This window comes from Notamacropus eugenii, chromosome 1 (genome assembly GCF_028372415.1).
Source record: "Notamacropus eugenii isolate mMacEug1 chromosome 1, mMacEug1.pri_v2, whole genome shotgun sequence".
Taxonomy (NCBI): domain Eukaryota; kingdom Metazoa; phylum Chordata; class Mammalia; order Diprotodontia; family Macropodidae; genus Notamacropus; species Notamacropus eugenii.
This window is the reverse complement of record NC_092872.1, coordinates 108,990,815-109,015,674: the sequence shown is the minus strand read 5'-3', so window position 1 is coordinate 109,015,674 and position 24,860 is coordinate 108,990,815. Positions and strand designations below refer to the sequence as shown.

Here is a 24,860-nt window from a genome sequence, read left to right as displayed (position 1 = left end):
AGTCACATGTAAAAAACAATTTTTAATATTCATTTTTAAAACTCTGAGTTCCAAATTCTCTCCCTCCCTCCATCCCCACTCGGCTCATTGTGAAGGCAAGCAATTTGAAAGAAAACATAGAAAAAACTCAAGAAAATAACATAAAAATATGCTTCAATCTGCATTCAGAAACCACCAATTCTTCGTCTGGAGATGAATAACATTATTCATTCTAAGTTCTTCAGACTTATTGTAAACTATTGCAGTTAGAGTAATTGACATTTGTACATTTCATCTGACATTCAACTCTGACTTTTTCTAGCCAGAGACAATTCTTTTAGCTCACTCCTATACTCCCACTCAAGAGACAGGGGAAAGGAGCTATCAGTCAGTCATAGAGTTATAATGTCATTCAATGAGGACAGCCTCTATCCTTTATCATCCGTTGATTGAAATTTTCCCAATGACCCTGTTCACTCTTTCTGGCCTCTTAAGGTAGGGTTTGGGATAAGAAGAGCATAGAGAGCAGAGGAAGAAAGAAAAGAATGATGTCTGCAGCTCTTCTAATATTAAGGATTTCTCTTTTCCTCATTTTAACTTTAGAGAGCCGAGTATCATAGAATCACTGGACTAGGTGTCAAGAGACCTGAATTCTAGATTTCTCTTTACTAATAATGGCTTAGGGAAAGTTATCTGATGTCTCTTTACTTGTTTCTTAATCTGTCGAATTAGGGGATTGGATTGGACACTTTCCAAAGTCTCATCTGCCTTGAAAGTTTTTGATATCTGAAACTTCACATACTTATGTCATCAGGATGTGTTTACTTCACTGCAATCATTACATGCATACACATATCTTCTCTCTGAAGACTACACTTTCTCAGGTATCTTCCTCTGTAAATACAGGATAGTACTACACATAGTTTTCTTCAAAGACCATAAAGGTAATAATGTAAAGGAAAGCTCTGATTTGTTCTATTATGATTGCTTTTTAAAAATTAATACATGAACTTTTATGTACCCCTTAATGGTACAAAGTTGGCTTTCTGTTCATAGAACACTTTCTTTCCCTTCTTGAGGTGTTTTTTTTTTTCAAATACAGATAAGTGATAAATTTAAAATAGAGTGAAATTTCTGTTCAGAGTTTTTAAACCACAAGAATTTTGTTTTCTCTCTATGAAAATTTCCTCAAAGGTAGAAATGATGTAAGAAAACAAAAGGAAATTGGAAGCATGTTAAGCATATTGAAAACAGAAGTAACAAAAGTGGTTTCCCCTCTCTCTTGCCAGGGGAAACGAATTCAGTTGAGAAAAGCCCAGTGCAGTGAAATCAGTTATTCAGAATACCCACTGGAGCCAAGCTACAGGTTGATTATGTGAGGTCTGGATGAGGGGCTGGAATGGAAAACCGAAGGATACTCTATGGACTTTGAAAGGAATAAAAAATTGAAATATCCATGCTCAATAACAATCTAAAGACAAACCAAGATAGGGTATTTGTGTGAGTCCCCTATAATACCGAGTAGCACCCAGAATGTCTCACATGCTAGCAAGTCTTTAAGAGAAATCCATGGGACTTAAAGTCTCTGTCTTATTCTACCATGCAGAGAAAAAGAACTGGAACTAAATCTCATTTTACTTAAAATTGTTCTTGGATCACTAGCAAAACAGTCTCATAAATCTGACCTCAGAAGAAACAATTCTTATTCAGGTAACAGGCATAAAAGATAGAATCATAGAAGATTAGAGCAAGGAGGGACTTCAGAAAACATTCCAGGAGAATATTTGAGTTCTCCAAACATCACTTCTTGGTGAGCCTTGTTACTCTCAATTCAGCAAGCACATATTAAGTAACTATTACAGTAAAGGCACTCTTTAGGACTCTTCTTCATTAGACTGTGAGTTCCTTTAGAGCAGAGACTGTGTGTGTGTGTGTGTGTGTGTGTGTATGTGTGTGTGTGTGTCCCCAGGACTTAGCATAATGTCTGGTACCTAGGAGATGCTTAATAAGTGCTTTAAAATATATTTTTATGTATAAATGGAAGAGAATATCTTTTACCTGCTTGTCACTGGAAGAACATGAAGGTAAACACCACAATCCCTGCACTCATGGCGTTTATTGTCTACTATAGGAATGATACATGTACACAAATAAATGTAATACAAGTTAAGAATGATTTGGTGCAGAAAAGAGTCCTGAATAATTTCAAGATTTTGGTATCATATCTTGGCCGTGGGATCAGAAAAGGCAATAAGAATGTTGACCTTGATTTCGATTTTAAAGAAAGAGGAAGGTGACAATAAACACATATAGGGAGGAGAGGTACATTTTAGACATGAACATATGTGTAGGAAAAAAACACACAAAGCAGCTTGAGATCAAGGAATAGCAAATACTTGAATTGAGCTGGAATACTGAGTGTGTGAAAGGAAAAAAAAGATTAGTATATAGCTGAAAAACCTTGAAACTGCCACTCAATCATTCTGAGCCTTTCTTTTTTCCTTTGTAAAACACTCATTAAATTACTGACTGGAAAGTAGGTTCTGATTAGAGACACGGTGAAGAAGTAGAATGAACAAGACTTGGTAATTGATTGGATATGGTGGTTGAAAGTGGGAAAGAATCAAATATGATTTGATATTATTATAAACCTGAGTGCCTAGGAAGATTTTTAAAAAAATAAGGATGTTTTTAGGAGAGAAAGAACTAAGATCAAAAGTTTAGATCTTGAATATTCCACAGAGGTCATCTAATTCAAACCACAAATTTTACAGATGAAGAAAAGAAAGTCTAGGAAAGTTAAGTGATTCTTCTAAGATAACACAAAGAGTAAGCCATCAGAGCCAGAATCTGAAGCCAAATTGATTAACTCTAAAACCAGGGACTTGTACCCTGCATCCCTGTTTTCCATTTATGAGAAAAGACAAAGAGTTTTATTTGGGGGATATCGATCTGTGTATGTTTTGCTACAACCAGAAAGATCTATTAGCTGATAATGTTCCACTGAAGTTCAATTAGAGAGACCAAGATTGGAAAATTAGTCTTGAGATTTATCAGCATTGAAATAATACCTGAAGACATAAGAGCTAATGAGACTTCCAATTAAATAAACAGATAGAAGAGGAGAATCTCCAGGAAAGGACTCTCAGGAATTCACACTACCAGATTCATACTGTGAGGAGAGGAAATGAACAAATACAGCAAAGGATAGTAAGAAGTCAGATAGGAGAAAAATAAGAGTGAATGCATGAAAAAATGAAAGGATAAATGAATAAATAAATGAAAATACATTTATTAAGCAATTGTTACATGCTAAACATTGAGCTAAGTCCTGGGAATAGTAATACAAAAAGAGACTCCCTGCCTTATTAGAGTTTACATTCTTTTTTTAAAAAAAATTATTAATATCTGCTATTTTTACATCATCTGCATGTCCCACCAGTCAGCGAGGAGGAACTGTGGAAAACGTTCCAGGTCTGAAGTCAGGAAGAATCATAGTTCAAATCTGGCCTCAGACACTTATTAGCTGTGTCATTTAACACCATTTATCTCAATTTCCTTATCTGTATAATGAGTCAAGAAAATCCAAAATGCGGTCACAAAGTGTCAGACATGACTGATGACAACTCAACAACAAAAATGATATATCCTACCATATCTTTCTACCAATTCCATCCCAAAGATTCAGTTTTTGTAATAAAGAAAAAATATGACAGAATTAATCAATGCATCAAAAAAGTTCAACGTTATTGAAGTATTCTGTTTACACGGTTCCCCCTCCTCTACAAAGAAATGTGGGCAGTGTCTTTTTATAATCTTTAGTCTTTAGGATCAAGTTTGATCATTATCATTTTGTAGCATTCATTTTTTATAATTTGGTTGTGATGGTAGTTGTTCTTTGCATTTACCTTACAATAGTCAGTGTATATCATTTTTCTGGGTCTGCTTACTTCACTTGAATCATTTCCTACTTCTTTCCATGCTTCTCTGTATTTATCATGCTTATTGCCTATGCTTCCTTGATCCTTCCTGGCCCTCTGTTTCTTCATCTGTAAAGTGAAGGGGCCAGACTTGATGGCACATTCCTGCAATCCCAGCCACCAGGACACTTGAATTTGGTGGATCTTTTAATTTTGGGATTTCAGAACTGCCATTGGCTAATCTGATCTACACCAAGTTTGAAATTAATGTAGGGAGACTCTGCCACTAAATTGGAAGGAAGAGAGAGTAAGCTAGGAAGAGTAAATTAGACAAGGTTGGAAATGGAGTAGGTTAAAGCTTCTGTGCAGGCCTGAAATGGAACTAGGGTTATGACTATCCCCTCCAATTCTGGCCTGGGTAAGATAGAGAGTCTCAGCCTTTATATACATAGTTTGTTAGGAACACTAACACATAAATAAGTCAATCAATGAATAAGGAAATAAATAGATGAATAAATAAATAGATTATTATATGAGTAAATAAGTAGGTTAAGTATGAGAGTACTGAAATAGAGAGTTTTATAGGTTCCTTGCAGATTATTCATTCATTCATCTATGTCTAACTTACTAATAATATACTTCCAAATATGTGGATCAAAAAACAAAGTACACAAACAATTAATAACTGTGAAAGACAATGATAATGATGAGATACTATATAAAAATTATACATTGAGGAATAATTTTACTGCCATAAACATTAATAAAATATCAGAAGTTTAATGAACTGAACATATAATAACAAAGAAACAAAAAACATAAGTAGTCAGATATGGAAGATCGTAAATTCTTTTCAAAAGAAGAGTTCCAAATTATTATCAACTATATCAAAGAATGCTTCTGGTTGATAAGAAGTAGAGAAAACTCTGAGGTTTCTCCTTATGCCCAGCAAATTGACAAATATGAAAAAAATTTCAGTCAACATTAGAAGGAATGTGGAAAGACAAGTACACAAATGCATTATTGGTAGAGCTGCAGTCCAATTATTCTTTGAAACATTTTGGAATTGTGTAAAAGGAATGATGAAAATGTCTATAGCCAGAGATGCCCACTGCTTGGCATAATCCTTAAGGAAATCAAGAATAAAACATAAAGATCCTGTATACTCAGAAACATGTATAGTTGCACTTTTGTGGTAGAAAACTGGATACTAAATAGATGAGTTGCAGTAGAGAAGTGAACGAATGAAACATTTATTAAGCACTAACTGTACGAAAAGCACCTCAGGGTTTTTTCCCCACTTCTTAGCAACTAGAAGAATTCTTTGAAATGGTTAATAGTAATTTAGAACTCTTCTTTTTGTTTCTTTTTCATTATATGTTCAGTTCATTAAACTCTTGATATTTTATTAATGTTCATGGTAGTACAATTATTCCTCAATGTATAATTTTTATACAGTATTTCAGCAATATCATTGTCCTTCACAGTCATTAATTATTTGTATACTTTGTTTTTTGACCCACATATTTGGAAATATATTATTAAGTCTTCATTTAGGTCCACATATTTTATCTGTGCTTCCTTTATTGCAATTTCTCTGTTTCATAATACATGAATTATTTTTGTAAAGACACATTTGATGCTGTGATATAAGCACAGTCATCTCATTGGTAAGTGGTCATAAATATTGCAGCTCTAAATTCTCTAATAATTTGTTCTCTTCTAAACATTCACTTATTTCCCTTTTAGATTCCTTCTTTTTGTGAGTGGAATAATGAAGTCACATTATTTTATGTTACTATTTATGTCTTTTTAATTCAGTTAAATTTGCTTTATGAATTTAAATGCTGTACTACTTAATTGCTGTCCTTCATTCTTGAAGAAGACCAAAATGACATCACCATGATAAATTGAAGTTTCAGTACATATGACTGTGGCTGATCAGACCAACATCAGCTCAGAATGCTCCATCACAGATTGGGCACAGATACTTTGTGAACATTTGCAATGCTTACTCCAAATTTGCACATCCTACATTTCCTTTATGCTGTCTCAATTCTGCTTTGCTCATAGAGTACAGCATCTTTTCTGATGTGGGCATGCCATGCTGAGGTGGTCCTATGCCAGTGTCTCCCATGTCACACAATCAAATCCAAAATTCTTGAGAGAGACCTTGAGAGTGCCCTTGTATCACTTCTTCTGGCCACCATGTGATCACTTGCCCCATGTGAGTTCTCCATAAAATAGTCTTCATGGCAAGCATACCTTTTACATTCGAACAACATGGCCAACCCATCAGAGTTGCAGCTTGGTAGTTTAGTTCCAGCATGGACCTCAGTGTCTGGTGCCTTATCCTGCCAGGTGATCCTCAGAATCTTCCTAAGACAGTTCAAATGGAAGTGATTCAGTTTCCTGGCATGGCACTGATAGACTGTCCATGTTTCGCAGGCATACAACAATGAGGTCAGCACAATGGCTACACTAAATACTATACTATTTAATGCATAAATATTTAATATTGACATGGGTTTACTTTTTCTGTTTTCTCTAATTTTAGTGTTTTTAGTTTCGTTCTATAGTAAAAAAACCTTTATTTTTGTTTTCTCTGGTGGCATTATTGAGATATCTCCTTTTAAATCTTCAGCTAATGCATAGCAAATTTTCTCCAATTTTGTGTTTTCATTTAATGTGTATATTTATTTTTTAAATGCTTTCTTTTTTGTTAAAAACAAATTGAAGAGAAGACTAGGGAGTGAAGTGAAGTGAGGAATGTAACTGAAACCAATGAGGGATGAGAGCTGATTAAGGCCTGATTAGGTTGATTAAGGCTGTAGGTGGTGGTAATGGAGGAAGCACTGATATGACAGTGGAATGAAATATTCCAGGAGTAAAACTGATAGTACTTAGTATCTAATTAAATGTGTAGCACAAAAGAGTGAATTTAGAAAATAGATAAAACAGGATAGCACACCACAAAGAGTTTATTCTGTAAACTCTCTTTAAGGGTAAATTTTGTTGCAATTCCACAAATATCACAATGAAAAGATTTTAATGATACACTTGAAGAACAAATGGAAAGCAGGTAAAAGAAAGTAGAAAGTGCAAGGATGATTCATTCTAAGAAATGAAAATTACACTCAGTACTATTTAAGGGAGAGTAGTCTAGAGGCCAGATAACCTGAGAAACTGAGACAAAAGTTCACTAGTCTCCCAGCTCAGCCAGCCACAAACTATCCTCAGCATCACCATGACCTCCTGGACCTCGTTGCCAGTTGCTCTGATGCTGCTCTGCTCCAGCATGCTCTGTTCCCTGGGCTGTGACTTGACTCAGGGTGTCCAGGAAGACTTCTCACTTGTGAACCAAATGAGCACATTTTCCCTGGTGCCATGTCTGAAGGACAGGACCAACTTCAACTTCCCAAAGGAAGCCATGGAGGGCAGCCAGCTCCAGAGAGAAGATGCCACAGTCATTGTTCATGAGATGCTCCAGCAGATCTTCACCCTCTTTAACCAGAATACTGCTCCTGCTGCCTGGAATCAAACCCAGCTCATGCAGCTGCTCATTGGACTGGATCAGCAGATGGAACAGCTGGAGAGGTGCCGTGCACAGAATGTGGAGAGGGAAGAGCCTTCCTTGGGAAGTGAGAATCTCACGCTGGCTCTGAAGAACTACTTCAGAGGGATAAGCCAGTACCTGCAAGGCAAAGAGTACAGCCGCTGTGCCTGGGAAATCACCCGAATAGAGATTCGGAGATGCTTTCTGTTCACGAGCAAACTCACAAGAAAATTCAGGGACTGAAGAAAAAGAAATAGACTCTCAGTTCCTCAAACAATTGATTGCTTCCTAAAAATTAAGCATTCAGTCATTAGAAAAGGGTTGTTTCCACATCAATTGAAAAACATCTGTGTTCACTGAATTATTTTAAAACAATATAAACTACCATTCATATGTTGAAAGGGAGTTTCACTAAAGAGATTCATTACCTGTGCTCAGTAGCTGAATATTTTATAAGTTAATGCTTTTACTTATTTATCTATTTATTCTTATCACAATATTTATATTTATTGTTCATAGAAATAACATGATTATTTTTGTAACATTTATATTAAGCTTATTGTTCATTTTTATATTTCCCATATAAAATGCATTTTAAAACTATATTTTATTAATAAAATTATTCTTGAATAAACTTCATGTGAAAAGGCTGATTCTATCCCATAAAGATTAAGGTACCATATATGTAAATTTGACTGCAGTTCCACAAAAATGCTCAGATTCACTGAAAGAATGCAATTCGGCAAACACTTATTAAATATCTTCTAAGTTCAAGACACAGAACTACTCATTGGATATATAGAGATGCAAAGAGACATAGTCACAGATAAAACCAGTGCTGAGCAACAGAGACAAAGTTGCATTTTGGAGCTGTCAATCTGTGCTACTATTTTGGAAAAAATTGGAATTAGACAAATAAAGTTATTGAAATGCCCACAACCTTTTACTCAGAAATACCATTATTGTGTTTTTATCCCAAGATGGCCACTGGTATGAAAAAAGGTAGCTATTGATAAGAAAAAGTGACAAAAATATTTATCACTTTTCTTCTGACAGCAAAGAAATGCAAACAAAATGAGTGCCCCATTGATTGGTGAATGGCTAAACAAACTGTGCAATGTGCATGTAATGGGATGTTACTATTTTGTAAGTAATGGTGGAGAAGACTAGAGGAGTGCTATACAATGGGAAATGAAGACATGGCAGGTCAGGATGCCTTCTTTAAATGGAAGTTCTGGTAAAAGCCATCTAATCAAAAGGAGTGTGGCAGAGAAAAACTCTGATGTGTGAGTCACCCAGCCCATGACATACAATTGGAAAAAAAAAACACAGCCCAGCTTGCTAATCCAACAGAGCATGTCTTTTGGAAATATTGAAAATGAACAGTTTTCTGGCATGGCACTAGTGCGCTGTCCAGGTTTTACAGGCATACAACAACGAGGTCAGCACAACAGCTCTGTATACTTTCAGTTTGGTAGCTAGCCTAATACATCTTCTCTCCCACACTTTCCTTCAGAGATTGCCAAACAATGAGATAGCTCTGGCAATGCATTTGTCAACTTCATCATCTACGTGTACATCCCTGAAAAGTACCCTATTGAGGTAAGTGAATTTATCCACAGCATTCAATACTTCTCCATTTACTGTAACCAACAGTTCCACAAATGGATGGTGTGGCAGTGACTGATGGAACACCTGTGTTTACTTGGTGTTAATTCCCAGGCCAAAATTAGCACAAACAGCGGAGAATGAATCCATACTTTGTTGCACCTCAGTTTCAGAGGCTGCCTTGAATGCACAATCACTTGCAATCAGAAAATATAACCTTTTCAAGTTGAAGAATTGGGATGTCAGTGTGGCAGCTGACCTTGATGTTCATCCTCATTGAAGGCATTTGGCAACATAGCTGAAAACATTGTGCTAAAAAGCATGGGGGGAAGCACACAGACTCGTTTCACTCCACTGGTGACTGAGAAGGCACGAGAGCATTATCCATTACCCAGAACCCAGGCAAGCAGGCTGTCATGAAATTGATACACATAGCTCTCATTTTTCCTTTAGCAGCTTCTGAATTTCCCCATCATTTTCATCAAACCAGTCTTGATGCTTGTGAGTGTTCTGACCCAGATGAACAAATGCAATACTATACACAAAATCTCTGAAAGCTGTCCGCTCCTTTGCTGCTCCACTATTGCCAACTATGTATTGACTCAACTTTCCCTGCAAGTTAGCAACAAATTGTTCCCTCTCATAGAAGAGCTCTAATCTGTTAACATTAATTCTTCTGATAATCATTTTGACCTGGGGATGCCACCTTTGTTGAATTGGAATATTTAGCTTGGAAAGGATAAGTCTATGATCAGTTCAGCACACTGTACCACACATTGCCTCACTACCTTCACATCCTATCTGTCTCTTCTCCTCACAGTCACAAAGTCTATTAAATGCCAATGTTTCCTGCAAGGGTACAGCCATGAAGTTTTATTGCATTTAGGTAAACAGAAAATAGTATTGGTGATGAGGTCATGAGATGCACAAGTCTTCAGTAGAAAGTGACCATTGCTGTTGCTGTTTGCAGTTCCATTTCTCCCTAGGACTCCCTGCCAAGTCTGGTAGCCTGCGCCTAGCTTTAAAGTTACTCACATTAATAAGCTTGCCCTCTTTTGGCACATTGATGATAAGAATCTCCAGGTCTTCATAAAATTTTTCTTGATGGGAACATAGGCTCTTGTGATGGTGGCTTGACATTTTCCTGCAAGTCGCAATTGCATTGTCGTGAGTCTATTGTTCACTTCTTTTGGAAGGCATACAAACTTGTTGACTTGATTAGCTTTGGTTGCAAAACCTATGCCAGCTTCACAGTGCTCCCCTTCACTGTAGCAACTCCAGAAAAACATGTATCCAGCTCCATCTTCAGTAACCTGGCCTTCATTTGTTACCTTGTTTCACTCAGGGCTACTATTTAGATGTAATACCTGCTGAGTTCTCTGGCAACAAGAGCTGTTCACCTTTCAGATCTATTGGATTCTGTGTTGTCTATAAGTGTGTGTACATTCCATGTGCTGATGGTAAGTGAAATAGTCTTTGCAGACATTTTTGTATATTTTTTGTGTGTCTTTGGATTACAGGGTAGGATTCCTGTCTATCATGGTAATCAGGCCAGGGTTGAGTAAACAGATAATTTTTAGGGCATTTTTTTCTATCCCCTTCCTCACACCAAGAGGTGAGCAGTAGGATTCTTAAAAGGCTGCTCAGAAACCCAGGGGGCTGCCAAATCCTGCTGTTGCTTCCAATAAAAGAAGATAACCCTACAGTCTAGACTCTCTATGTGCAGGATTGTGACTACAGCTCCCACTGTATCTGCACCTACTGTGTCATCCCTTCCTTGTAGCTACAAGACTTTGAAATAGGTAACAATGAAAAAATAGTATGGGTGATGTCTTTTGATTCCTGTGTAAATTGGATTTAAGTAAGGTAGAGATGCATGAAGTCATCAACCTAATTGTGTCCTCCAGAATCATCACAATCCAGTGGCAGGACAGAATCATGATGGCTCAAGATGCAGTGGGTGGCATTGGTGTCTTTGATGTCTAACTAAGCTCTAAGCATTCCACAGCACCTGCTTCAGCTGCCTTCATGGCCACTGGTACAAATTGTTCTTCTCTGCCCATTCCACCAGAAGAAGTCTTAACAAGATTGGGGTAGACATCCCACTAAGTCGCCAATGGGTTTGAAACACCTAAGTTACCTTCAATCTGGTTTAGTCCATCTGCTGAAATAGTTTACTGGCGTGTGGCCACTGCACATGCTATAGCTTGTTGGTGCTACAGGTGAGAGTTAGGTGGATCAAGTGGACACCAAAGGTAGAAAGCAGACCTGGAAAAGGTTCAGCAGCCTTCACACCTGAAGGACTAGTCTTCTCAGAACACACCTTACAATCCATGGACCCCATATGCAAATTTATGAGGAAGGGAGCTGTTATATTCATGGTGGGATAGCATTGTCAAATAAAGATCATCTTTTTTCTTTATGGCTTGATGACTAAAACTTGTTCAATATCCATTCTTTTCTTTCCTTTTCAGCTAAAGATTGGGTTAAGAGGAGCATATGAAGCAAAGAAAGAAGAAAGAAATATCCTTTCCTCCTTTAACATTAATAGTTTTGCTCTTCCTCATCTTGACTTTAGAGATGATGGCATAATATAATCAAGGGACTAGTGCTAAAAGACCTGAATTCTATTTTCAGTTTTACCAAAAATGAGGTGGCCTAGCCTCTCTTTACTTCAGTTGCCTGATCTATAAAATGAGAGGATTGGATTGAGTAATTTCCAAAGTCCCTTCTATTTTGAAAATTTTGAAATCTGAGCTTGACACGTTTATTTTATCAGGGTGTGTTTGTTGCATTGCAATCATTATATGGGCAGCTAGGAAGCACAGTGGATAGACTGCTGGAAATGGAGTCAGGAAGACTCATATTCCTGAGTTCAAATCCAGCCTCAGACACTTACTAACTGTGTGATCCTGGGCAAATCATTTAACCCTATTTGCCGTAGGCTCCTTATCTGTAAAATGAGCTGGAGAAGAAAATGCCAAACCACTCCAGTATCTTTGCCAAGAAAACCCCAAATGGGGTCACAAAGAGGCTAAGACAACTGAAAAATAACTGAAAAAATAATTACAAGCATTCACTTATTGTCTTTGTAGTGTCCTTTTTTGCTCTGGTGCCTTCCTACGCAAATAGGGGGAAGTCTGGCCCACAGTGTTCAAAGCCAATGATAGAAAAGAAATCTTTGATTTGTTTTCATATGATTACATTTTTGGAATCAGCATCTCTGTTTTTCCCTTGCCCCTTGATGATGAAAAATTGGTTTGCTATCCTGGAAACAACTTCTGCCCCTTCCTGAGATTTTTCGAATGAATAAAACTGATAGATTTAAAAGGCAGTAAAATTTGTTTGGAATTTTTAAAAGAGCAGAATTTTACTTTCTCCTTATCAAAATTTTCTCGAAGGTAAAAAATGACATAAGAAAATGAAGAGAAACTGAATTCATGTCGTGTACTGAAAATAGAAGTAGAGAAAGTGGTTTCCCCTCTCTCACCAAGGGAAGGAAATTCAGTTAAGGGAAACCCATTTCAGTGAGCTCAGCAACTTAGAGGGTCAAACGAAACCAAAATACAGGGATGTCATATAAGAATTAGAGCCAAGACAAACAAAAGAGCTGCATCTAGAGGGGAACTCTGGAGTTTGAAGAGAATGGAAAATTCATCCATGCACAATTCCCATCTAAGGGCATTCCAGCGTAGGCTGTTTGTGTAGATACCCTACAATATCAATAGTACCCTGAGAGTTCCATGTATTGTCAAGTCTCTAAGGAAAAATACATGGGATTGAAAGTTCCTAGCTTAATAAATCTCACAAAGATAATGATATAATAAGAATATAATCTTATGGAGATAATCTCATTTTATTAAAAGTTCTTGGCTCACTCATGATGTAGTGTTACCAATCCAGTGTCAGGGGAAACTTGCTTCTCATTCAAGTAACAAACCGGGGGGAGGACTTTAGAAATCATTCCACTTGAACCACTGGATTCTCTAAACTTATGGAATTTTGTGATGTCTTTGTAGGATCAATTCAACCCACACATCTAAGTATCTATTATGTGCAAGGCACTTTCTAGGACATTATTCCATTAGACTGTGAGTTTCTTAAGAGCAGAGACTATGTCGTCTGTCTTTCTTTTTATCCCAAGCCCAAACCACAGCCCCCTCTCACTCAATTACAATTCACTTGCAAGTTAAGGCATCATCTTCCTGATGTCATGATCTTTTTCAAGCACTAAGGACAGAGCACACACACAGGCTTATCCCAAGCACTTAGCACAAGACCTGGCACAGAGTAGATGATTAATAAATGCTTGTTGGCTGCTGGCTGAGACCAACATAAAAAGGAAAAACACCACAGTTCCTGGACTCAGGGGGTTTGTTGTCTAGAACAGAAATGACACACACACACAATGTGTGTTAATCTACACAATGTGTGTATTAATCTAGTTAATAATGATTTGGTACATAAAAGAGGCCTGAAAGCTTCAAGAATAATATGTCATTTCTTGGTTGTGAGATCAGACAAGGAAACGTGGAATAAGTTGTTCTTGAACTAGATCTTGAAAAAAGAGTAAGATGACAATAGACATAAATTTGTATATTTTCTTTTCCTTTTTTATATTCTCTTGATAAAATTTTCCCCAATTTTTACTTCATTAACTTTCTTCATTTCAATTTTGAAATTGTAGTGTCAGATCCATATGTTCTATGCTTATTTATTCCTTCCCTAATGTCTTTGAATATTTCATAGGGTCAAAGTTACTGATATTTGAGTGACCTCTTCTAGAAGATTTCTATTTTATTTGCCTTCACACATGTTGTCTCACCATCCTCTTTTTCTGTTGTACTCACTCTCAGTAAAGAGAATTATCATTTTGTGATGGAATGAATGTGGAAAGAAGCAGTGTCTCATAGTGGAAATTATCGTTTGTCCAGATCATGGTTCCATATATGCCATGTGTCATCTCCATGATTTTACCCCTTCCAATTGACTACACAATCATGTTAGTGTTCACACACACACACACACACACACACACACACACACATCCTTCTGTAAGCCAACTGCCCCTACAAGCTAACATCCTTCCTCATCAATCAGGTTGTTGTCAAGGCAGGTATTGCACCAATTTACCCAGAAGAAATCTATCATGAAATCTCCATTTCCCATGGCAGTAATAATTTCCTTCTCAGTGAGATTACTCTTCAATACTGCATCAGCCAGGAGTTCAAATGTGGTCCATGGGCACAAAACCCCATTAAGTTTGTACATCACTGCCAGGAGCATAGAGAATAACAGTGAAGGATTCTCAATTAAGTACCTGAAGGATTTATTATCCGTGCTGTGGATTCAAAGGATTTAACCTTGTCACTATACTCCCTTTTCTTCATTTTGTCAATTTAGTCATAATTGCTCTTACATCTGGTACATACTTCTTCTTTTGAAGAATTAATTAGACCTGGAGAAAGATTCTAATCCACCCTACCATTTGTTCTCTGACCCTAATTTAGGATTTAATATTCTAATAGGTGAAGAGAATACATCTGGTAAAGTGGTAGCCCGTGAAAGGTATTTTGATTTGGAAAGTTACAGGAATGGCAAGTAAAGTCATGGGAGAACATATTGCCACATCCTTTCCAAAAGCAAGGATAGAGTTGATTCGATTATGGATGTAGATTTGGAAAGATGTAGGGGAAAAACATTTTCTACATGGCTGATGAGAAGATGTCAGAGCAGTGAAGTCAAATATTTCCTGGATAGAGTAGATGATGTGAGACAACCACAAATAAGGACTGTGAAATTCCTGGGTGAGAATTCTGGGGATCAAAATGTTAAGTCCTCCAGGAAATAATTTCTGGTCTGAGTAGCAGACAAACGAGTAAGTAGGTGGTTAGGGAACCAAGTGAAAAGAGTGGTGTCATTAAGACAAAGAGTTGATAAATATCTAAATTATGATATTAGTAGGTAGTAGGGAACAGAGAGAGGTAAGAATCACTTAAAGGGAAAATTTGACAGCATTTAGGATCCAACAATTTGTAACGTACAAGAGTATAAGAGGAAAAAAATCAATTAAAAAAGTCAAGATAGCTCATCCCAAAGAGTTCAATCTGCAAGCTCTCTTTAAGGGTAAATTTGGTTTCAGTTCTAAAATATAACAAAGAGATTTTAATGACATCTTCTAAGACCAATTTGGAAAGTAAGTAAAAGAAAGCAGAAAGTGAAGGGAAGTCCCATGCTAAGAAATCAAAGATACACTCAGCACTATTTAAGGGAGAGTAGTCTAGAGGCCAGATAACCTGAGAAACTGAGACAAAAGTTCACTAGTCTCCCAGCTCAGCCAGCCACAAACTATCCTCAGCATCACCATGACCTCCTGGACCTCGTTGCCAGTTGCTCTGATGCTGCTCTGCTCCAGCATGCTCTGTTCCCTGGGCTGTGACTTGACTCAGGGTGTCCAGGAAGACTTCTCACTTGTGAACCAAATGAGCACATTTTCCCTGGTGCCATGTCTGAAGGACAGGACCAACTTCAACTTCCCAAAGGAAGCCATGGAGGGCAGCCAGCTCCAGAGAGAAGATGCCACAGTCATTGTTCATGAGATGCTCCAGCAGATCTTCACCCTCTTTAACCAGAATACTGCTCCTGCTGCCTGGAATCAAACCCAGTTCATGCAGCTGCTCATTGGACTGGATCAGCAGATGGAACAGCTGGAGAGGTGCCGTGCACAGAATGTGGAGAGGGAAGAGCCTTCCTTGGGAAGTGAACACCCCAAGCTGGCCCTAAAAAACTACTTCCAGGGGATAAGCCAGTACTTGCAAGGCAAAGAGTACAGTCATTGTGCCTGGGAGGTCACCCGAGTGGAAATCAGGAGATGCTTTCTGTTCATTGGCAAACTTTCAAGAAAGTTCAAGGACTAGGGAAGAAGACACAGACTCTCAGTTCCTCAAATAATTGACTGCTTCTCTAAAAATAAGTATTCAATCTTAGAAAGTTTTTTCTCACAACTACTGAAAAAAATCTGTATTTGCTGAATTATTTTAAAAGAGTATAAGCTACGTTTAATGTATAGAAGGGAGTCTGAATACAGAGGAACATCACCTGAGCTCAACAGCTAGACATTTTATAATTTATTTTTATTTATATTTATTTATTGATACTATTTATACTAATAATATTGTTAATATTTATTGTACAAATGGGGAATGAGATTGTTTCTGAAATATTTTACATTGACCCTACTGTTCATCATTATATTTCCTATATAAAATGCATCCTTTTAAAGAACTCTTTTTTATTAATAAAAACTATTTTTAAGAAATCTCATATAAAAAAATTGACTCAATACTCAATTAACAATGCAGAGAAGATTCATCACAAGAATCCAATTCAATTAACACTTATTAAACATCTATTTCAAGTTCATAACACTGTATTATTCAGTGGATATATACAGGTACAAAATAATAGTGACTGCCTTTAGAGGAGTTACAAGGAAAGATGTTAAGTGCCCAGATAAGTTTGTTCAAAGATGGGATGTATTAGGGTGACATCCAGACAAACTGATCTAGTAAAATTTGAAGAGGAAGAGATCACTTTTAGCTAAGGGAATCACTGAAGGCCTCTTGGAAAAGGTAGCACCTGAATTCAGCATTAAAAAGAATGTGAAGTCCAGGTTTTAAAGGTCTTTAGATGCTAAAGCAGTTTATTTTTGGTCCTAGAAGATCCAAGATCCTATAATAGATCTTAGAGGTAATAGAGAGCAAATTTATTGTGTATGGAGTGGTGACAGGGTCGGACCTGCTCTTTAAGAAAATTATTTTTATAGCTAAGTGGCGGAAAGACTGGAATAGGGGGGAATACCAACTAGAAGGCAACTGAAAGAAAGAAAGGGTGTGTGAAAAGAAAGGGACCTAAATGAGAGATATTCTGAACACAGGAATGACAAAAGAACAAACTGGAAATTTGAGGTGAGTGAAAGTGAGAAGTCAAAGATGACATCTAGATTGCAAATCTGGGTGACTGAGAGAATGGTTTTACCTTTGACAGTAATGGCAAAGTTCAGAAGAAGGAACAGTTCTTTTTGGATATGCTGAGTTTGAGATATCTATAGGACATCCAGCTGGCGGTGTCTGAGAGGCAGCTGGTGATTTGAGGTTCCTGTCAAGTTAAAAAAGTGAATGCTGGAGTAAACAGGGTCCAGTAGAAGATACGAAAAGAAATTGTTATCAGTGCCTTATTTTCTTCTTCTCCCACCCCTTGAATGAGGACTGTACATGCTTTTCAGTCCAGAAAATAACAATGCCTGGCCACAGTCTCAAGCTCAATGACCCCAAAATTATCTGGTTCTGTGACTGACAACATAAATAAAAGAAAAGGAACACAGAAAGACATCTTAAAGAACAATAGTTCTTAGTGATGAGAGGTGGATGTCATCATCAAAAGACAAAAAGACTGTAAAACCTTTGCTCTTTGGACTTCTTTTGACCAACTTGGCATCTCAAAACTCCAGATGCTTTGAGAAAGTGTGAATGAGCCAAAGTACTCCCGTTGGATCTACCATATGCCAGTGACATAATTGAAACAGCTGGTTATAAAGATTTCAAGTCAGAAAATCCTTCATAAGACTGAAGTTGTAAATTTGGGGCATTTCTAGGAGGCCAGTGGGAGAAAAAAGAATTCAGGTCCCCTCCAGGGAACTTAGAGAAGTTATGCTATCAAGGCTGATCTAACAGTCTCTCAAATTTCTCCAAATGTTGTTATGTGTGGCCTGGTCTACTGGCCCTCTGAGCAGGACAGTCAGGAGCTTGTAGAGAGAGTCTCTAGTAAACCTATTGAGGAAGAGAGTTCCATGTAGCTCCTGAGTTCAATGAATAAGCACTGATAAACCATCTTGATTCTGGATAGAGAGTTACCTGATTCCCCCTTGACTACTAGCCTAGGAAAAAGTTGCCTACAGTAGCAATCCGGACATGATATAGCTTTGAGCTCTATTTTTCCTCTATGGGAGTCAGACCAGAAAGAAAAAGATTTTTTAGGTAGTAGCAAGCAGTGGAACCAGGGGAAATACTTCAAGAATGGCAGAAGCCTAGGCCAGCATGGTCATGTAATTCTGCTTTTTCTTACTCCCCTCAAGATCTGTGAGGACTTGGCTACTGACTCTTAAGTGGGGATAATAAAGATCTTGTACTCTGTGTCTTATTTTTCCAAGAATTCCAACATTGGCCTGTAGGCAAGTTGGATGCTACTTCTAAGTTTGATGATGATGGTACGTTTATATGGTATGTTAAAATTTGTGAAGCACTTTATACACATTGTCTCAACAGCCTTGGGATATAGGTGCTATTATTGGGCCCATTTTACAAGTGAGGAAAGTGAGACTGACACAGTTTAAATGATTTGACCAGGTTCACATAGTTAGTGAAGGTCGACAGTCCAATGTGAACTCGGGTCATTCTGAGTCCAGCCTACAGGGGATCTGAGCAATGATATATTCCATGGGTTCAGCCTGCAGCACGATCTCCCCTAGTGCCAGGCAATAGACATCTACAGCAGGCTACAACTAATATTTTTGGCTTTAAGGTTTGCAAAGTGCTTTTGTAAGTATTACCTCATTTGATCTTCATGATAACCTTCTAAGGAAAATTCTTTATATCCCTGTTTTACAAAGGAGGACACTAAAGTGAGGAGAGATTTAGTGTTTTGCCTAAAATTATACAACTAGTGTCTGAAGCAGGATTTGAACTCAGTACTTCCTAAAAATGTAAGCAATAAATCAGAAATGATCCAGAGGCATAGATATATGTACAGAGATATCTTTTATACATACACATAAACATATATATACATAAACATATATGTGTGTATCTATGTATGTGTCTATTATATGTGTCTGTCGAGATACAGACAGAAATAGGGAAAGGAGAAGGGAAGGGAAGGGAATGCCAAGGTACTGGGAGACACCCCATTTTCCAGACCTAAGGGCCAGCAAGCAAGCTGCACTCTGAACTTGGCATAACAACAGTCCTCTGGATGATGTCATCCACAGCAAAATCCCTCAGTTGTTTCACCTGCATCAGGTGGCCTCTGCGCTTGGACAAGCATCTGTACTACCCATGCTCCCTTCATGACATCCTGCTATGAATGAAATCTGTCACATTATGGCTGTTACCCCTCACTGTCAGGGCTATGGCTCATTGTACAGCCATGGTGTAAGTACGGGGATCTCCCCACATTCCTCAGCCCCCTCGCTCCCAGGGCAGGGCTCCAGAATGTGTGCTTCGCTTACAAGTCATTTCTTCACTTTGAATTTTAACTTCTGTTTGATTCCAACTCGTGTCCCTGAACCTGTTTTGTTCTGCTCTAGCCACCCGTAAGTCAGAGGCTGGTTCTGGTCTGGCTGACATTTAAATTGGTTTCAGAAACAGGACTGGACTCAGAACTGGGTCAGTGGGAACAGAACAAGTGCCACCAGAGGTTTCTCCAGAGTCCAATCCTGTGCTCATATTGTGAGGCCACTGTCCTTGTTCCTGCTCCAATCTACTCCAGGGCCCCTTCCTAGATCCAGGTCATCCCAGATCACTGGTAAAAATATCCTTCCTTGACTGCACACCTCTTGTTAACTGGTCTCTCTGCATGCCTCTGGTCTCTGTACATCCCAGTTAAATTTGCACACTGTGTACACCTCTGACCTATAAGCCTCAGAACCAGCTAACATCAGAATTATAATTGTGTGTTTTAATTCCTTGTGTTTCTCTCTGTCTTGTCATTTTGTCTGTCGTTGTCTCTGTAAAATGTAAAATGTCTGTGTCATGTTCGTGTTGTGAGCTACATTCTGTAAAATCCAAAAAACGTCTAAGGGCTATAGTCAGAGCATTTACAAAACTGAGAAGATTGACGAATTTCCATAGTTGAAGCAGCTGTCCTGGTAAGCAGGACTAACTTCCACTTTAGGCTTTCCTCAGAAGATTAGATTATAAGACAAGAGAAAGAGAAAAAAAAACTTGTAAGACATTTTTTCCCTGTCATTTCAGCTTTGGCCACATTGGAATTATAGAAATAAAGCAGATAATCAAAGTGATATAACCGCTAAAAACATCCTAGCAGATTCTGAAGTTTGAAGGTTCATCATTTTAATACTGCAGGAGAGAACTCCTGAAACTTTGGTGTAATTCTAGGAATTCACTCCCTTATGAAAAATCTTCATGAGTTTTAGGACACCACACTGTAAAAGTTGTTTTCAGGAAAAATGATTAAATTTATAAAAGTTTTTAAAAGTAAATGATAAGGTTAGTAGCTTCATTGTTCTAGGGCAATGAAAAAAGGCAGCTAGTCTAGAAGTAATCCCAGAGTGAAAAAAAAACAAGTAAATGGTTTGTGCTTTATAGCCACTGCTTATGCTTGGCAGTATTTTGACATTCTATTAGATTATGAATTGGCAATATTCTGACATTCTGACAGAACCACAGCACAAATGGCAGTCACTTTAGAAGAGGAGGATGAAATTAGTAAGAAAGAGCTTAGAGATGCTAACAAAAAGTTTTTCCTTGCAATAGCCTGTCTCTCCCCACATCCTTTCTGAACCATTATGAAAGGAAAGGATGGTCCCTTTAATCAACAAGAGACACAACCTAGGAGTCTGCTTCTACTGTAAAAAAAAAAAAAAAATGACAAAGAAACAAACCTGGTCACTGGAAGACAGAGTGCAAAATGAAGGCTAGGGTGGAAGCTGAAAAAACAGAAAGCACCCCAGAAAGCATTAAGGGACCCTCCCCATAATCCTGATTACTCAGCATGACACAGCTACAGGGAGGGTTGGTCAAAGAAGTGGCACAAGGAGGGGGATATTCAGACTATGCACATCATCACTATGACTCCTGCTGGAGATGTCTCCTTGCTCATTTAGGAGTAAGAGATATCCACCCTTTTAGACAGTGGTGCCACACTCTTAGTTTTAAACCCATCTGCCTTCCCCACTTCCCTCTCCTGGAGTCATAAGTGTATCGCAGTTGTTGGGATTGCTAAGAAGCCCATGTCCTGATGCCCTGCACCTCTGAAAATGTCTCCCATTCCTTTAGGTCTTTCCCTCTCTTTGTTAAGCCCTCTCATCTCAGATCAGATTCCCAAATAAAAGTGTTGAAAAAAATTGCTAGAAAAATGTAGGGAAACTTGAATTCTGCAGCAGCAGCTGCAGTGGGGTCTTCCACTGGCAAGGGCCCCAATAGCTCAGTGTCCCTGGACATCCTGCAAGTGAGCCAGCTTCTACCCCTGGTGAGCCTACCCTTCTCCATTCTGGTTGCAGAAAGTTATCAGCTATGCAGTCTTAGGCAAGTTATCTTATCTCCATTTGACCCAGTTTCCTGATCTGTAAAGAGAAAAATAATAATGGTAGCCACCTCCTAGGGTTGTTGTGAGATCAAAATTATATGATGATTGTAAAGTGCTTAACAGTGACTGTCATATTATTATTTCTTTAATTGAATGTTATTGTTTCATACCTGATAACACTAATGTAGTTTTAAAATGCCAAAGGTAATAAGATCAATGATTTTATATGTGATAATTTGGAAATGCAATTGATGTCACCTGAAATTTATTGTTTGTGTTTCTAAATTCTCTTATATTGTGAAATAGGAGAGGCTACTGTAATAGAAATGTTAGACAAAATAATTTTTAATCTGTATGCTAGATTGGGGCTAATTGGGCTTTTAAAAGGATGTGATAAAAAGAGATGTTTGAAAACAAATATTTAATGAGGTATATTTTGTTATAAAATAGATAATAATAATAATATCTATAATAATAACATTTGCTATACTAGTGAATTGTCATTTGAAATTCTTGGCTATTATGAAAATAAATGGTTTAAAGATGTAGCTTCAGCATATTAATGATGAGTCAACTATCATGTATTTGCTGTGTATCTGAAACCCCAAAATATGGGTAGTTTTAACTTATAAGTAAAAGATAAATGAAATGCTAACAGTTAGGGAAACCTCAGGAAAGATAGCCAAGGCCCAAGTTGTGTTTAGTGAAATTTTGCTATTTAAGGTAAAAATTTGTGGGACTGTAATTTGCTATTGCTTTGATTATAGGAATAGTTAGTTGTCTGAATTGTCATGAAGCCAATAGTAGAAAATGGCATGTGCTGCAGTCTGGGAACTGCTAACGGTGGATGTTTGTGCTTGGGAAAAGTTTTGGGGATGACCTCAGACACAGCCTAGGTATGATCCTCCCAACATCATTTTCTCATTGCTCTATTTCTTTTCTAAAAAGAAAATTTCCCCACCTGGTTAATCCTAAGTTTTGCCCTGTGACTACAAGATTTGCTGTCAGATATGATGCATGTCTGGAATCAAACAGACCTGAGTGCTTTTGCTCCTAATATGACACATTATTATAACTAAGTTCCTCATTTTCCTTTTATAATAAATTTCTATAATCAAGAAGTTTTATGAGTACAATACTAAATGTATTAAATGATTGATACTGGAACATCTCTGAGTTACTCCAATAGGATGCAAGTATGAACATCTTACAATTTTAACCTATATTTGTGGTCAAACTACAATGATATACCCCTAAGCGGGAAGTGATCAGACAAGGTGATAAGATAAAGGTGTAATGTAGAAGTTTTATAATAAAATAGAATAGTAAATATTGAGAAAAGCAATAGTGCTAGACTGTTTTCTTTAAGAATTATATACATATGCATATGATTGGCTTCCAAAATTTATCTATCATGGAAATTCAGGCTTTGAGAGTGTTTTAGTAATAAGTTCCCAAAATTGGGTTAAGTTTTATTAAGTAAAGATTAATTGGATTTTACAAATAAATTATATTGATAATGGTAAAAAAGTGAAATCTTTTTCCCATTTTTAAAGCATCAGATAATTTTAAAAAGCAGAACAGGCCATAATGAGCCTCCTAAGAAAAAGCAGTAGGACTAGGCAGATTTACAAGTGAATTCTATCAAACATATAAACATCAGCTAATTCCAATATTAAATAAATGATTTTAATGATAAGAAAAGAAGGGATCCTACCAAACTCCTTTTATGAAATAAATATAATACAGATGCTTAAAACCAGGAAGATTAAAAACAGACAAGTTTCATTAATGAATATGGATGCAAAAATCCTAAACAAAACTCTACCTAAAAAACCACAACATCTACTTAGATTAATTTACTTATTCAGTGCCATGCCAATCAAACTACCAGATAATTATTTTCTAGAGCTAGAATAGAGCTGTCATTTGTTAGTCATAAGAGCAAAGGTTCTTTCAGACCCCTTCCCTTTGGCCAAAAGGAGGAATTGTCAAGATATTAGGAGATACCCTATTTTCCATATCCAAGGCCCAGCAAGGAGGCTGTGCCCTGAGCTTGGCATAACAACAATCCTTTTCTCTTAATCTCTGGATGATCTCAGTCACAGCAAACTCCCAGAATTATTTCAGACCAACATCAAATAGTCTCTGAGCTTGGACAAGTATCTGTAGCACTCATGTTCCTTTCATGAATAAAACCTGTCATATTTTTGCTATTACCCCTCATTGTCAGGGCTACAGCTCACTGCATAGCCATTGGTATCAGTATTAAGATGTTCTCACATTGCCTCAGCCCTGCCCCCTCCCTCAACTAGGGACAGGGCTCCAGCATTAGTGTCTTTGCTTACAAGCCATTTTCCTCACTTTGAAATTAACTTCTGTTTCATTTCTGACTCTCCTGTCTCTAGCTTACTTTGTTGGGTTCAGGCCACCCATACATTAGTGACTGATTCTGGTTTGGTTAACAAGAATAATTCAATTAAATAAACTTTTATTAAGATCCTATTACATGCTACATACTATGCTAAGTGCTTTACAGCAGAAGTATCCAACACCCAGCCTGGAGTTGTACTCTGGAGCTGCCAGAACCAGATTAGAATGTAATTGGGAAATATTTACCAAAATAAATGAGAACAATGCTATTGGGACGTGTAATTTTTACCTATGACAAAGGAAATTCACAACTTCAGATACTACAGGGTCTGAAAGTTCTTTCTCTCTTCATAGAGCTCTTAGGTGCAGAATCTTTGCAGGACAATAAGATAAACTGAGTTCCCAGAATCTGCTCCTGGCTCTCTTCTCTGTTGCCAGAGGTCCTTTCCTTAATTCTGCTTCCTCATAGGTAACCACCTCTCTGTAGGGATACCTATCTGAAATGTATATTTCTACTCTCCATTGAATGAAGTATCTCTCATTGGTCCAGGAGCTCTGATGACAAGATTGATAGTAAGGGGGGGGTGGGGGGGGGTGGATATGAAGAGGAGGAGGCAGGGGCAAGAAAAGCTGTCCCTCCTTTCACTCTCCTCCACAATTAGCTTCTAACTCTTGAATTCTGAAATTCCTCCAGGACTCAGGCATTAAAACCTACAGAAGTGTGGCTAACCTTCTGCTCATCCAATTGCATTTTTCCCTTCCTGATACACTCAGAGATAAAGTCACACTTTATAAAGAGATTAGAGTATAAATTATCTTGTTTACACAGTGAAATTTCATCTAGGAGGACTACCTTCTGTGACTGGGGGATAGGTTACGGAGGGGTGGAAAACCACGTCCCCCATTGTTGCAAATAAAAGTTGGGAACAAAGGTCTGAGGTGGAGGACAACACCACAGAGGGACTTCAACTAACCTTTGCTGTTGCTGCTGCCATTCTTGCCCTCATGCATCCTCTTATGAGGGAAGTCCAAAGGGTCTTGCTAAAATGAAAGAAAAAAAAACAAAACAAAAATAACTGGTACTTTTAGACCAACCTAGC

General features: G+C 37.6%; 2 protein-coding genes across 2 annotated transcripts; both read left to right on the top strand.

The window, feature by feature from the left end:
• The first annotated feature begins 6,946 nt into the window (after nt 1-6,946).
• Nucleotides 6,947-7,698, top strand: LOC140505701 (interferon tau-2-like). Its single transcript, XM_072611934.1, has one exon. It carries the CDS (start codon nt 7,147-7,149, stop codon nt 7,696-7,698), a length of 552 nt encoding a protein of 183 aa, XP_072468035.1. The 5' UTR covers nt 6,947-7,146.
• Nucleotides 7,699-14,967: 7,269 nt separating this feature from the next.
• Nucleotides 14,968-15,980, top strand: LOC140505706 (interferon tau-2-like). Its single transcript, XM_072611949.1, has one exon. The coding sequence runs from the start codon at nt 15,429-15,431 to the stop codon at nt 15,978-15,980; it is 552 nt and encodes a 183-aa protein (XP_072468050.1). The 5' UTR covers nt 14,968-15,428.
• Nucleotides 15,981-24,860: the final 8,880 nt, after the last annotated feature.